The 14284-nt window shown below is 35.1% G+C and overlaps 1 protein-coding gene across 4 annotated transcripts in view; it reads left to right on the top strand.

Annotated features, from left to right (window-relative positions):
• PTPRZ1 (protein tyrosine phosphatase receptor type Z1) overlaps positions 1-14284 on the top strand; it is a 165463-nt gene that overhangs the window by 103934 nt on the left and 47245 nt on the right. For all 4 annotated transcript variants that reach the window (XM_007177248.2, XM_007177247.2, XM_007177246.2 and 1 more), the window contains exons 9-10: positions 7441-7625; positions 8846-8972. In XM_007177248.2, coding sequence (XP_007177310.2) covers positions 7441-7625; positions 8846-8972 — 312 coding nt within the window. The remainder of the gene's footprint in view (positions 1-7440; positions 7626-8845; positions 8973-14284) is intronic.

Raw genomic sequence — 14284 nt, 5'->3', positions numbered from 1 at the left:
TTACCCATTTCCTTTACCGAAATGCAAATGACCAAATCACAAAGTAAATAAATACGATTTTTTGGTCATGTACTTTTATTAATTATATTTTATTAAAACCCTTCAGTGGCTCCCATTGCTTTTAGAATAAAATCCAAACAGTTTGTCATTACATGGTAGGTCCTATTCAGCACTTACTGGCCTTAGTGCTTACCCCTCCCTGGCCAGCTTCCTTCCCTCATCCTGACCTCTGTGAAGTCCCTGAAGAGGGCAGACCACACTCTCCCAGGTTGCATGTTCTTCCCTGCTGGTCTCCTCCTTGTTCTTCAAGACTCAGGTAGACCATTGCCTCCACTGGGGAGCCAACTCTGACTCTACCTCCACCCCTACCAAGCCTGGCTCTGGCCCGGGGGCACAGGACTGTGCCCTCGTGAAGGTGCCGTGCCCATAGGGTACAAGATGAATGATGCTCGTCTGGAGGTGTGCAATGTGCCCAGGAGCTCCTATGTGCTGGGCAACCACACTTCCTAGCAGTTGCCATTTATGATATTGTCTGTTTACGTATCTGTCCCCCACCACCATCTGAGCTCCAAGAAGGAAGTAACTAAGTCTTTTATCACTTTACCTCCTTTGCTGGGCTAAAGTAAAGCTCTCATTCATCAGATAGTCACCAAATGACTGAAAAAATCCATTTGCATATATAATAAAAATATGGCAGGCTATGCTCAATGGGTGCCTCTTGCATCGCTTAACGTGTAAACCCTTATGTAGTTCCGTTTTAATGTAGATCATTGTTGTTTTTCACAGTTAAGTGATGAAGGCTAAAAATAATAATAACAAAAACAGTAATAGACCAGTGTGTTCAACCAAGCATTGGCCGTATTTTCCTCATTTTATAGTTTGGGAAGCTGATATTAAGTAGCTCACCCAAGTTCATGGAACTGTAAAAGGCTGGAGTCAGTATTTGAACCCAGGTCTCCCTAATTCTAAAGACTTTCAAAGCTCTCTCCACTATGCTTTATAAGGGAACGTAATTTATGCTTACATAATTTTATAATAAAAGCTGATGACTTTAATGACATGAAACTTTTTAAAAAATAGTATTGGCTCTTTTCAAAAACTAGAACAATTGAATTCTTGCATTTTCCATTATGAGTATTTGCAATCACCAAGCACGTATTTTCCATGTGCATATTCCTGTGATTTTTTTTTCCCTTAATGGATACACTATCGCCCTTCTACTTTCTCGAACTGAATTTGAAAATAAGAATTGAGGATTGCATTTATTTTCAGGATTTAATCTTTATTAAATTTAATCTGAAAATGTTTTTATTACATGAGCATTGTAAAAAAGGAGAAAATATAGATAAGCACACAGAAGAAAATAAAAAAGCCTTATACTGTCATTACCCAGAGATAACTGCTATGAGGATTTTGAGGAATATCCTTCTAGGTCTATCTCTTAAATTAAAACTATATTATTATATCTCACAAAAATCAGGCTGTACCACACTTATCTGTTTATTGATTTTGCTTTACTTAATGATGTAAATATATCATTAATCACATTCTTAATTTTATGTACTATTCCATTGTATAGTCATAGCAACTTATTAAATCAGTTTCTCAGTTTGGGACATTCAGATTATATGTATATATTTTGCTATTATAAATATCGAACATCCTCATTTTGACCAAGAGAAAAGTAAGAGGTGGCATGAAAAGTGTTAGAATTCTGCTCTTGGTAAATGCATTGTAGAAAAACATTTTGCAAAATATCAATACATTACAAGTAATTGCAAAAACCATGAGAGTTCTGCACATCCATGCAAACTTCTTGAGGGTAGAAATCAAGCCTTATTCATTTTTGCATTCATAGGAAAACGCACTCAATGTTTGTGAGTGAATCCATATTTTACCAGAACTTCAGTCCTCTATTTTTGCATTTTTACGTAGCGTTGCCATTTATTAAAAGGCATTTATTTTTGGCTTCATGGAATGGGCGGTGGCTCTTCTAAGAATCACAAAATTTAATGGAACCATCTGATCTTGAAGGAGTTAGTAAAAGCTGTCTCTTAGTTAATGAGAAATATGTGTCAGTAACCATACAAACATCACGTGCGTGCAGAGGAGGTGAAGTCCAGCTTTGTCCCCTGCCTTCCAGGCAACAGATGCTGCCCTCTTATCCCACTAGCAAGGCTCTCCACATAGAAGCAGGGCCCTCCTGAAGCACAGTAGGAAAGAGCTGGGGCTTTCAAAGCCCAGTCGACCTCTGGTTTCAAACCGCAGTGCAAATACTTATTCGTTATATAAAAATTGTCAAGTTATTTAATTTCTCTGAGCTCAGTTTCTTCACCTATAAAATGTGAGTTCAAAATGGCCACCTTGTAGGGTTGTTGTGAGGTTTCAGTGAACTAAAGTTTGCAAAGCAGTCCATTCCCTTGAACATAATATGCTCCAGACCCATAGCTCCTATTACTGTAGTGTATGTGTTTGTGTGTATGTATACACTCATGTATATATGTGTGTGTATGCATTTATATATTTGTATATATAGAAGGGGGCAAGCTCTCACAAGTATGGCGTGCTATTCAAGTTTTCCATGTTTAAGGCTTTTGTTTGTTAAGTAGAATTATAAATGCACTTTAAATCTCATTTGCTAGCATTGTAATATTATTTAATGCAAACTTTTTTTAAAAAAACCATAAAATATAAAATGCTTTTCAAGGCAGGGTAGCATGAAAAGAGTGTCTTCATAGCTTAATGTTGTACTTGAGCTATGAGAAATTTTCTGTAATTTCCTGAAAAATGTCATGATGCATTATGCATCAGTAGACCTACCTTCTTGAAGGTCAGTAGTTGTAAATAGCATTCATTAAGGTCACATGTACATTAACTCTGTGCTCTAACTATCTGCAGAAAAGTGACATGGAGATTATTTACTTCTTGGAAGATTATATGTTACAAATTGAACTGTTGACGAAGTTGCTGTGTGTTCCTAGAGAAGATTGACTGAATTAGGTAGAATTCGAAAAATTTCTTTTGGTTATTTATCTAAAGGGAATGGCATATAATCATTGAGAAGTGCAAAGCAGTGACAGATCATTTCTAGTTATTTTTAACATTTGTGGCGATCTTTACATTCGTTTTATTAAGATCTGCTACTCCGTGAGGGGAAATCACAACCTTAATATTGATTGTCTTCTGAGTCTGTCAGTCTTCAAGTTCCTCACGTGGTAGTCATCAAACTACCTGTCTCAATACTTTTTAAAATGAGGCTCATAAACCTCAAGCAAGGATGTGGTGGATTTATCAGTGTGCATTCACAGAAGTACTTTTGCCATGGGCTGTGTTAAACCGTACCAAACCTCAAACAATGGGAAATACTGGGTAAAAACCTAGTGACATTTTCTCTGCCACTCCCCAAGAATCACCACGCTGTCTTTTCACTTCCATCTACATTTTTACTCATAATCCGTGGAGGTGAGACTGGGCCTTCTCCCTTAGGGCATGTGTCCCTTCTCCCAGGGTGGGCATATAGAACAGCAAAGGCAGAAGGAAACTCCTATCTCCTCCCCTCGACCATTGGCACTGACTTTCGTGATCACGAGACATGTCATAGGGAAAAGAGTTGTCATGTTCTCCTCCTTTGTGCTTTTCCTTCCTTTATTTCCTTTTCTTTTCCCACTTTTTTTGCTTTTTCCTCATGACACTCAGCGCTTTGCCTATTAATCTTTTGCAACTTGCTCTGCAAGGCATACGCATTCCTATGTAGGAGGTATTCACTCTCCATATCCATTCATTTAAGTGATGAGAAGGTAAAGGACTTCGTGTGAGCTACATTTGTGACGCTTTTACAACTTTTAGTGATAAAAACGTGTACTTTTGAAAAGCACAACCTAATTTGGTCTAAATGGCAGAATTTTTAAGTTTATTTTGCATTCCTCTGTAAATGGAGTCTAGGATTTGGAAACTAAAAGCACCCATTACATTTAATGCCTTACTAAATTTAAGGATTAGAGGAGTGAGTTTCCTATAGGCAGGGATGGCGCCATCTTTATTTGTATGTCCAAGAGTACCTGGAACCAAGTAGATGAGAATGAATGTTAAAAATAAGGTTTTGGGGCTTCCCTGGTGGCACAGTGGTCGAGAATCTGCCTGCTAATGCAGGGGACGCGGGTTCGAGCCCTGGTCTGGGAAGATCCCACATGCCGCGGAGCAACTAGGCCCGTGAGCCACAACTACTGAGCCTGCGCGTCTGGAGCCTGTGGTCCGCAACAAGAGAGGCCACGATAGTGAGAGGCCCGCGCACCGTGATGAAGAGTGGCCCCCACTTGCCGCAACTAGAGAAAGCCCTCGCACAGAAACGAAGACCCAACACAGCCATAAATAAATAAATAAATAAATAAATAAAATTTAAAAATAAAATTAAAAAAAAATAAGTTTTTAAGTAAGAGCACTTACCAATCCCTTAAAATGGAGACCACATTCTCATTCTTTATATGTGAGGATCCCTTGCATGTGAACTGAAGCGCTTACTTGTATTCTATGTGACTCGACGTGGACTCCAGATTTGTCACAGCCTGGCTCACAGCCACAAGCTTGCAGAAACCCGATTCTCCTTCTTGGCCAGTGTTCCTTAAAGGATCAGTCACTGTGATCCAGATCACATGTAGCTTGTAGAAAGGAACCAGGGCATGCGATTCATTCCTAAGGAAGGAAATGGGACCTCAACATATTGTAGTTCTGAACTCCCCATAATCAAGGAAATTATATGTTTGTTACTATTTTATTACATTTATTGGTAGCTTGTATTTAGTGTCTGAATATCTGTTGATCTGGAAGACACTTCTTGATTTTCAATCCAGATAATGCGCTTTATGCAGTGTATGTCCTTCTAATAAGATAACTATTTTCAATACAAAATATAATGAAAACTTAGAAAATTTAGTGCCAATTAATAACTTATTCCATAGTCATTACGCAGCTTTATGTCTGAACACCAAGTAGTGTATATAAAATTAACTAGATTGTTATTTAAAAGATCCTGTCCTACCTTATAGAAGGGCAACCCTTTGGCAAGGTCATAGACTATATACAGAAGTACTGGTCCTTCTCTTGAATACATTCTAAAGTATATATCTTTTTTTCCATAAAATTCTGTATTTCAGCATCTAAAGATAAGATTCAGTGGCAGCTTTATAACATATTACTAAGCTATGATTATTGATAAGCAAAAGGAGTGTTTTAAAAATAAATTTCTAATTACAATGTAAATTTAAACAAACAAATTACTAATAAGCTTTTACAGAAGTATAAAGAAGAAAGCAAAGGAATAAAAGCCTGGTGGCAAGGAAATGTGGATTTCTTTTCAGAGTCCTACTTTATATTAATGCTGATGAAGTACCCACTGATTTCTACTATTAAGGCAAGATAAACATAGACGTCTGACCAAAATTGCTTGCACTATTTAGGAAGTAGTCCTTTGGGTATTTTGCAGCTAATAATTTTATGTTTTTCTCAGTTTCTCAGAGTTTTATGTTTTGTGTACATGCATAAAACTCTGATGCATTTTAAGATAGTTTCATCTTTGAGGAAGAGATAGTTCACTTTAAACCATTCTCACTCTGTACAAAGTGGGAGTGATTTTTGAACAAAATCTGCAAATGATATTGTCCAGAATCACTTTCCGTCTTTTAAAAACAGACTTGGGATTCATCAGAATCTAGGCTGAGGCAATCCTGTTCCTCCACCTGTATAGTTTATGTTAGCAGCTCACTTCTGAGATGATTTGGTGGTCTTCTGCCATCTGGCGGACACTAATAGAATTGTCACTAGATAGAGTAACGATGATGGAGTCTAGACCTGAATTAGAATACTTTTTCTTATTCTGAATTCGTGTTTTTTGATAACGGAGGAATTGTCCTCTTATTCCCAAAGGAACACCCCACCCTACATAATCTTTGGCCTTAGAGACCTTTCTCTCCCTCTCTTTTGCAAATCTCTCTGGCCTATGAAGAGATTATATTCATTACTTTGCTTTATTAGCACAGTATCATGAATTTTGTAATTTTTATCCTCACAGTTAGTCCAAATTATCACATTATGAATGTATTTCAGAAAGTATCAGAGTATTCTTTCTGATGGGACTACATTTTTGGCATGATTCCCAGCATGGGCTTCAATTCATTTTAAGAAGTCCCTGAATGAGTTTCAATATATTTTTTCAGCTGAGACAAACAAATCTTCTAATTCCCTGAAATTAATTGCTTAATCTATTTATGATGCCAAAGTGGGATTTTTGTCAGCAGGTCTGAAAAATATTGAAATAATAGTTTTAGTTGTTCTTCTCTGGTTTTCTGTGATAGGGAATTTTTAATTATTTTAAGGATTTTCAAACAATAAAACGTCTGATAATAGACCATCTTTTATCATTGAAATTCTCCTCATCCTGAGCTAAGCATATTTGTCAGGTACCCAACAAGTGTAATAAAGACACCATAAACTTGAAGATATCCTTTGTTCCTTTATTTTTGAAAATGAATCAGTATGCCAGATATATTCAAGACAGTGTTCTGGGCAATACAGAAATATGAAGCTCTGGTTCTTATGTTTATAATCTACTAAAGGAGTTAAGACCCATTCGGAAAAAATATATATAATAGAACAGGCAATCATGCAATGAACTAACAGTGGTAAAACAAAACAGACAATTGAAAATGACAGAGATCACTTCAGCAGAGATCAAAGCGTGCATAACAGAGAAGGTTGCACTTGATCAAGACATTTCCTGAGTGGGAAGATCAGACGTCAACAGATAGAGATAGGAGGTGTCGACTGAAAAAAAATGCACAACCTAAAAGTTGAGCGTTATGTTTTATTCGGCAGACATTCTGAGCACTTCAAGCCCAGGAGACAGGTCTCTCAGATCACTCTGAGGGACTGCTCCGAAGAGGCAAAGGGGGAGCCAGGATATATAGGAGTTTTTGCAACAAGGACCAGGTAGTCAGAACATCAAAAGATTACCTACCGTTAATTAAAGAAAACCAGCTATCTCAAGTTAAGGAATTTAGCATTTTTCTATGTATCGGAAGATGCACGAGTCTGGGCTCACTGAAATCATTCCTTTGATATGCACCTCAGCTATCTGGGGTCAGTTTCCTGTACATTGTCATCCTGAGTTTCCTCAGGGTGCACTGTCGGGGCAGCTGTAATGTAATGGCTTGATGGCTGCAACATCCTTTGTTTACTGATACGGCAGGCAATATTTTTCATTCACAGAAGGAAGGAAGAAGTATCTCAGATACAGGAAATGGCATGAACAAAAGTGCCACAGTGGGAAAGTGTAACTTTTTACCCTTTATTAAAATACAACAAAAATGTTCATAGAATATGTTTCATTTGTTGAAATCCTAGAGGGTGACAGTTGTATCAATAACTGTACTTTCTTTTTCTCTGAAGTTTGTAGTTCAGAACCAGAAAATGTTCAAGCTGACCCAGAGAATTATACCAGCCTTCTTGTTACGTGGGAGAGACCTCGAGTAGTTTATGATACCATGATTGAGAAGTTCGCAGTTCTGTACCAGCAGTTAGAGGGAGAAGACCAAACCAAGCATGAGTTTTTGACAGATGGCTATCAAGACTTGGTAACTATAAAATCAGTTGTTTCGTGTATTGTAGTTTAATTTTTAGGGTAAGAACTTAAAATGATTGTATATTGTTGCCTTTCGTGACTTTAGACTTTGTATGAAGCTCTCTAGTGGGGTGAAGGGGGCACAGAAGCTATTTTAACTATGTCAGAACTTACAGTGGTTGAAACTAGGTTCTTACTAATGTTTTGAATTACATGGAGACCACAACTTTGCCAACAGCAACATTGTAGAGTAGACACTTATGGAAGACTTAGAACTGGAGATCATCTAGTGCAGCCTCTCTTTACAAAGAAAAGGACTCAAAGAACAGTTAAATACTTTATGCTCTCACCGTTGGGGAAAGAATTGGGCCTGGAATGTCAGTGCTCCGATACCGTCGTATGTTGTTTCCCCATCATACTGAAGCAGCACAAGGGAAATAGAGTAGGGAATAGAGTAGGCGTCTTGAAAGTCCTTTTCTTTGCATCAAATTTCCAAGTAACAGATGTGAAGTCAATTGAGATAGAACTTCTGGGACATGAGGCAGGTAATCCTTAGGAAAGGATCCACGTCCTCTTGCTCCCCACCCATGCACAAGAATTAAAGAAAATAAAGTACAGATTCCTTCTGTGACCTGAACATCTCAGTATTAAACTTTGCCCTGGTAGGGAGGTGTTGGGGTATAGCTGAGAAAACCCCTCAAGAAAGCCCCCAGTATAGGTCCAAGACATTGAACTCTGAATACAGAGACTCACTGGGGTGTCACTCAAGCCCTAGGAACCTGCATTTAAACAAAACCTGGTGTTGAATATCATGTAAACAAAATAATGAGATTTGTAACAACTTTTTAATTCAGATGTCTAGAACAAAGACACTATGAATTGAGAAAGTTGTGGAATTTATGAGAATATACTATTTTTCACTTCATAATGATGTGAAGAAGATAATACTTCTATTTACATAGAAATTTTAAATAAATATTTAAAATACGAAATTTTTTAATACTAGACCTGATTTGTAAAAAGAAAAAAAAAGTGTAGTTTTCCAGTATCTCCCTAATTCACAAATATCACAAGTTCAACTTAACAGCATTGCATAGAATTTTTTCTCAGGTTAATAAAATATAAATTTTTCTATTGACAAATGTGAAAATCTTTTCTAAGTACCGATGTCTAGTATGTTAGTACTCCTATGAGAATAATACATTTGTATAATTACTACCACCTTTCTTTTAGGGTGCTATTCTTAATAATTTACTACCCAATATGAGTTATGTTCTTCAAATAGTAGCCATATGCACTAATGGCTTATATGGAAAATACAGCGACCAGCTGATTGTGGACATGCCTTCCGATGACCCTGGTAAGTGACCCCCTGATATGCCTTATCTAAATAAACGAGGCTAGTTTAATTTCTGAATGCATTGATGCTTTCTTCTGACTTTATATTCTTTTGGCCAAAAGGCAAAATGATTTCCTTTTTAGTCTGGATCATCAGGTAATTTTGTAAAACATGGAACTCATTTTTCATTCAGCAGATATGGTGCAGCACAATAAGTAAATTTATTCTTAATATTGAAGTTTTCTATTTGTAAAATAAGAACAGCAAAACCTATGATAATGTCTGTACTGGCCACCAAATGAAAATAGCTAAGTAAATATAAAGACTTTGATTTTGGAAAATAAAGAGTTGGTTTCATTTGTGTTTATTTCCTCTTTCAGCCCCCAAAGCATTTTGTAGTAAGTATATACGTGATTCAAGGATCATGTGAGGTACTTTGAAATATCTATACAAAGCATCTCAAAAGTTTATCTTAGATATTTTAATCCACTTTTTATAATTTGGTGGGGGAGGGGGAGCTTTCCTCTTAGATTTGCCAGTATTATTCCATAAAAGCAAACAAAAAAGTTGTTTCTAATTGTATTTCATTTGCATGCATCTTCTCTAAGTATTACAGGAAAATCTTTGATCTCAAGGCATATGCAATAATTGAATGAAGTGCTGACCATCATAATTTGACAATTTCCAAATTTACATAACTAAATTAAAGCCTTCCTTTTGTTAGTATAAGCATTTTTAAAGTGATAGAATGGAATTATATATGTACATATATGTGTATGCATATATATATACACATACACATCATGCACATGCATGTTCATAAATATATGCAAACATACATACATACATACATACATAAATGTAAATATTCTTTGGTCATCCCTATCATGAGGCTACTCACTGAAATTTTCACAAGTTTTTAATGGCTATGTTTACAAGTGATATTAATTGTAGCATATTTCACTTTTACATATGGAAGGAAAACTCTTGTCTGTTGATTTGCCTTTGTGGTCTATATGCCATAGCAGGGCTTTAATCTATTACAAGCTCATTCATTGATTACCTCATCATAGTTGTTCTCATTAGTTGAACTTTTAAGTTAAAGAATATATGTCAGAGCATTCGATGTTAGATTATGGATCCTTCCAAACCACAGGCTACAAAACTTGCCAAGATATTTCCCAAGTTAGAGCATTGATGGCTAATGAATATTACTACTTTCATGATGGCAAAATCATTATTTAATAATATTTCTTATGATCTGCCTCATGTCCTGGGTATAACCATCTTTCCTATTGCTTTTATTTAGCATTATTTTTCAAAATCGGGTTTTTTTTTAATGGAATGTGAGCTCTAAGTCTTATTGAAAGGTGAGTATCAAATTAACTGACCGTGGTTTCACTGTACCATATCATGCCCCTCCATTGAATGTCATCCTTCACCAAAGTTCCCCATATTGATCCACGCCCAAAATGACATCTGTAGCAGTGCACCATTGACCATGTTGGCCAACATCATATGTGAATTGTTTAAATGTGGTATATAAAAATCTCCTCTAATACTATTGTGTATTTTAGGATATGAATTATATTGAATACATTCACTTAACTTTACTATCTTGGTTTGATTATACCACTCTAATTTCTGAACATAAAACAATTTCCCAGGAGTTTACAAAAAATAATTTTAGCTATTTATGTTGTACACTTTCTTACTGTAGCCACTATGGTAAAAGTTTAGACTTTCTGAATTTTTTTGTTTTTTATTTTTGAGAGAGAAGCTTATTGCATATGGAAAAACAGATCAAATGTCTATTTTCTACAGAAGTGATTTCTGAGTGATCCTTTTAGACTGAGTCTATACTGGCACAAAGTATAACGTACTTGTATCATTTGTAGCACTTACACCATTTGTACAAAATAATACATATTATAACTTAATTTCTATTTGTTCAAAGGATCGGGACACCATTGAACTAATGAGGTGCTAGCTTGGACACATCATTTAATCTCCATGGATATCCCAGTCCCTTAGAGCATTTTGTACATGTTTTGGTAAAAGATGGTATTTGATTTGATATTTTACTATGATATTACTCTTAAAAGCCAAGGGTTAAAAACTTAGTTTATTCTTTAGTTATTTCTACCAAAAAGTCCTTTGGCAAAAACCAATTTACCCAAAGTTTGGGCTCTTCCTATTTTTATAAAGAAAATATTAGTACTTTCTTAGAACTCATTCTTTCTGATTGTGAAGACTACAATGGCATTTCAGCCCATATATTTTCAGTTCATTATTGAAATTACATTACCTTAAAGATTGTTTCTATGGTAAATATATCACAGTAAAAGTCTTGACAGCAGTACTGTCCTGTGGTTTAGTGTGATAGTACCGACAAGATGTGTAAATTTTATGTTTTATGTGGCTAATATAGATGTAAGTGGCTTTTGAGTTTGCTACTTATTTCATGGTTTTTATTAGTACCATTTCATCCTGTTAATCATGTTGTTTCATTACCTTAGTAACATTGTAATGTACGCTATTGAATTATTCTATTATTTTGGATAAGCTGTTTCCTAAATACTGTACTGTTTGTTGCTTTTGTTTAAAAGGAATGAAGGAGATCACTTATAATTGCCCTCATTCCTTCAGTCACAGATTTTAAATATTCTAATCAATATCTGTGAAGGAAAACTCAATCTTCCAAATTGTGCATTTAACTTTGGCTAATTTGATTAATTTATCACTTGTGCATTTTAATTACATTTGTTGTTATGTACAACAGTATCACCATAAATTAGTGTCCATTAAATTTATTATAAATCTCTATTTTAAGATAAATGCATAAACTCATGTTCAGAAACAATTTAAATTTGTCGAGGAAATCTTTTTAAGGTTAAACAAAATGGATATTCTTTTTAAAAACTTTTTTAGAAATTTTTCTTTTTTTTTTGGTTGTAACTAAAATAATTATGCTCGTTTCTATAATGTAGATCGAATTATGATATAGTTATAGAGGACATTATTTAAGTACATGTTTTAGGGCCTTGATAATTGTATGTGTTAAATTTAAATGCATGGTGAATTAGATCAACACATTTTCCTGTTTTGTGTGCTTTTCATTTGTATAACAATTGTCTTTGTTAAATCACTATATATTATCCTTATTCAGCCTGTACCATACTACACTACAGGAGTTATTATATAATGATATTTTAAAATTACACTTTAAAGAGATTGCAGTTTACATTGCTTTTGCCTTTTTGCACTATGAAACTTGGCTTAAAACCTTCAAACAATTAAATAAGCCTTGCTTGCCAACCTACATCAGTGTTGCTTTTTTGTGTTATGGCGTGTTAATGTGTGACTAACATGCTCTTTTAGAAGATCGCACATTGCATGTGCCTCAAAACAAAACCAGAACGAACCAATAGGTTTTGTTCTTTTATCACATAAATGTGAATTTTAAGTGTTCAGTCAAAAAAATATATTGACAATCTTCACTACTGGACTTTTTGTATCCTTCATGGAGTCTCTTTTGATGAAGCGAAAAGATTCTGTAAACCAATATAATTTTTGAACTGTTTAATATATGTGGCTGAGTCAGTGCCTGAGTCAGACCAGTGGCCACTAAAACATTAGTTATTATTTGCAAGAAAACAGCAGGCCAAAGTGTACCCATTCTGAGACCTTGTGCCAATCAGCAGCGCTAGACCTTGAGTGCTATGAGCTCTCAGACCCAGGAGTATGGCTCGGATTCTCCAGGGAGATAGAAACCACCTTTCAAAATTATTTTATTTCAAAATTGTTCTGAAGAGGCTCAGCAAAAGACTTCTAGATTATTTTGGGCAGGGCTATTAACGTGTTCCTGGGCAACCCCAGAATTTCGGTCAGTTCAAATGATCTGAGTCTAGTAGGAAACCAAAATGAAGATCCTTCAAAGTGGGTTTTTACGTACCAACACGAAGGCACCCATACTTGGGTATTCACCCATGAGTGTGCTATGAAATAAAGAAGGATCAAAGGGCTGCTTGGACCCATAGGTTCTGCCCCTAGAGCCTGAAGGGGCCCAAAGGAAACTTCTTACTTCTTATTGCGGTAAACAGCAAAGCCAGTTAGAGTAGAACTCACTGATCCTGATACTCGTTAGAGGACATGATTGAGTAGAATTATGTATTTTAACTTAATAGGAAACATAATCTATACAGTTAAGTTATGCTCTGGTCAAACGATAAAAATTAATCAAATGCAATACACACAGAGAGTACTGAAAGAAAAGAAAATCAGTCCTCAATGTAATAATTATATACACCCCACCCCAACCCTGACAATAAATAAGAGAATTACCTTTGCTCATTAAAAGTATAAAGTTAGGTGAAGTTAGACCAGTTTATAACAACACTTCTGTAAGAACGTTGAAGAGAATGGACTCTCGCTGAGATGTTTTTCGGTAGCCTCTTAACAGAGAAAAATCTACTGTATAATATACATATCACTTAACAAGCATTTGATTATGATTTGCCCTTATTAATGTTAAAGTATTTTAAAAGTACACGAAAAGGAGTGACTCCATATAAAAACATTTTCAATAAAATTATGTATTGTTCACATGCTGAAATGGGAGATTTTTACATGCATGAACTTCTCTAATTGTAGTTTTTAGAAAATCATATTAAAGGTTGTTTTTATTTCTCTCTCACAGTTTAGTTGCAACCGATTTTAAAATTCACATATCTTGGTTTCCTTGGAGCTTATAGAGACACAGTTTCAGACTATTGAAATCACTTTAATTTAAAAATATAAAGAATAAAGAGCATGAAAAACAGGGTGGGAAAGGGTTTCACAGAGACAAAAATAGAAAAAGGAGAACACTCACGATCCAAATGAAAGTTTTCAAATTCCTTCTTTTAACAAGAAAAAAATAATAATTGAGAGTTAAGATTTAAGACTATGATTGTTTCCCATGAATATTTTCATTTTTATAGCATCGAAAATTATTCAGGGTAAGTAACTTTAAAATAAATAGTCAAGAGTATTTATTTTATCTAAATCTTCATGGGGCCTGGGCTTGCTTACTTCTATGTTTTACTTGAGTTCTTATCTAAATAGAATTCAGGCACATAACTATATTTTATAGTTTTACATTTCTTAATACCTAGAAATTTTATCATAAAAATAAACTCAAGAAAGTCTATATTGTAAAACAGGCCTGGATTTGATAAATATTTAATGTTAGTTCAGTTATGCCTTTGAAAATTCTATAGACTATGCATTTCCTTTGAGGATCTATAGAGGCATAAAAAATAGAATATAAGCAGCTTTAGGATAATGAAGAG

Source organism: Balaenoptera acutorostrata, chromosome 7, assembly GCF_949987535.1.
Source record: "Balaenoptera acutorostrata chromosome 7, mBalAcu1.1, whole genome shotgun sequence".
Classification (NCBI taxonomy): domain Eukaryota; kingdom Metazoa; phylum Chordata; class Mammalia; order Artiodactyla; family Balaenopteridae; genus Balaenoptera; species Balaenoptera acutorostrata.
The sequence above is the reverse complement of the archived record's forward strand: the minus strand, read 5'-3'. Positions and strand labels throughout refer to the sequence as shown.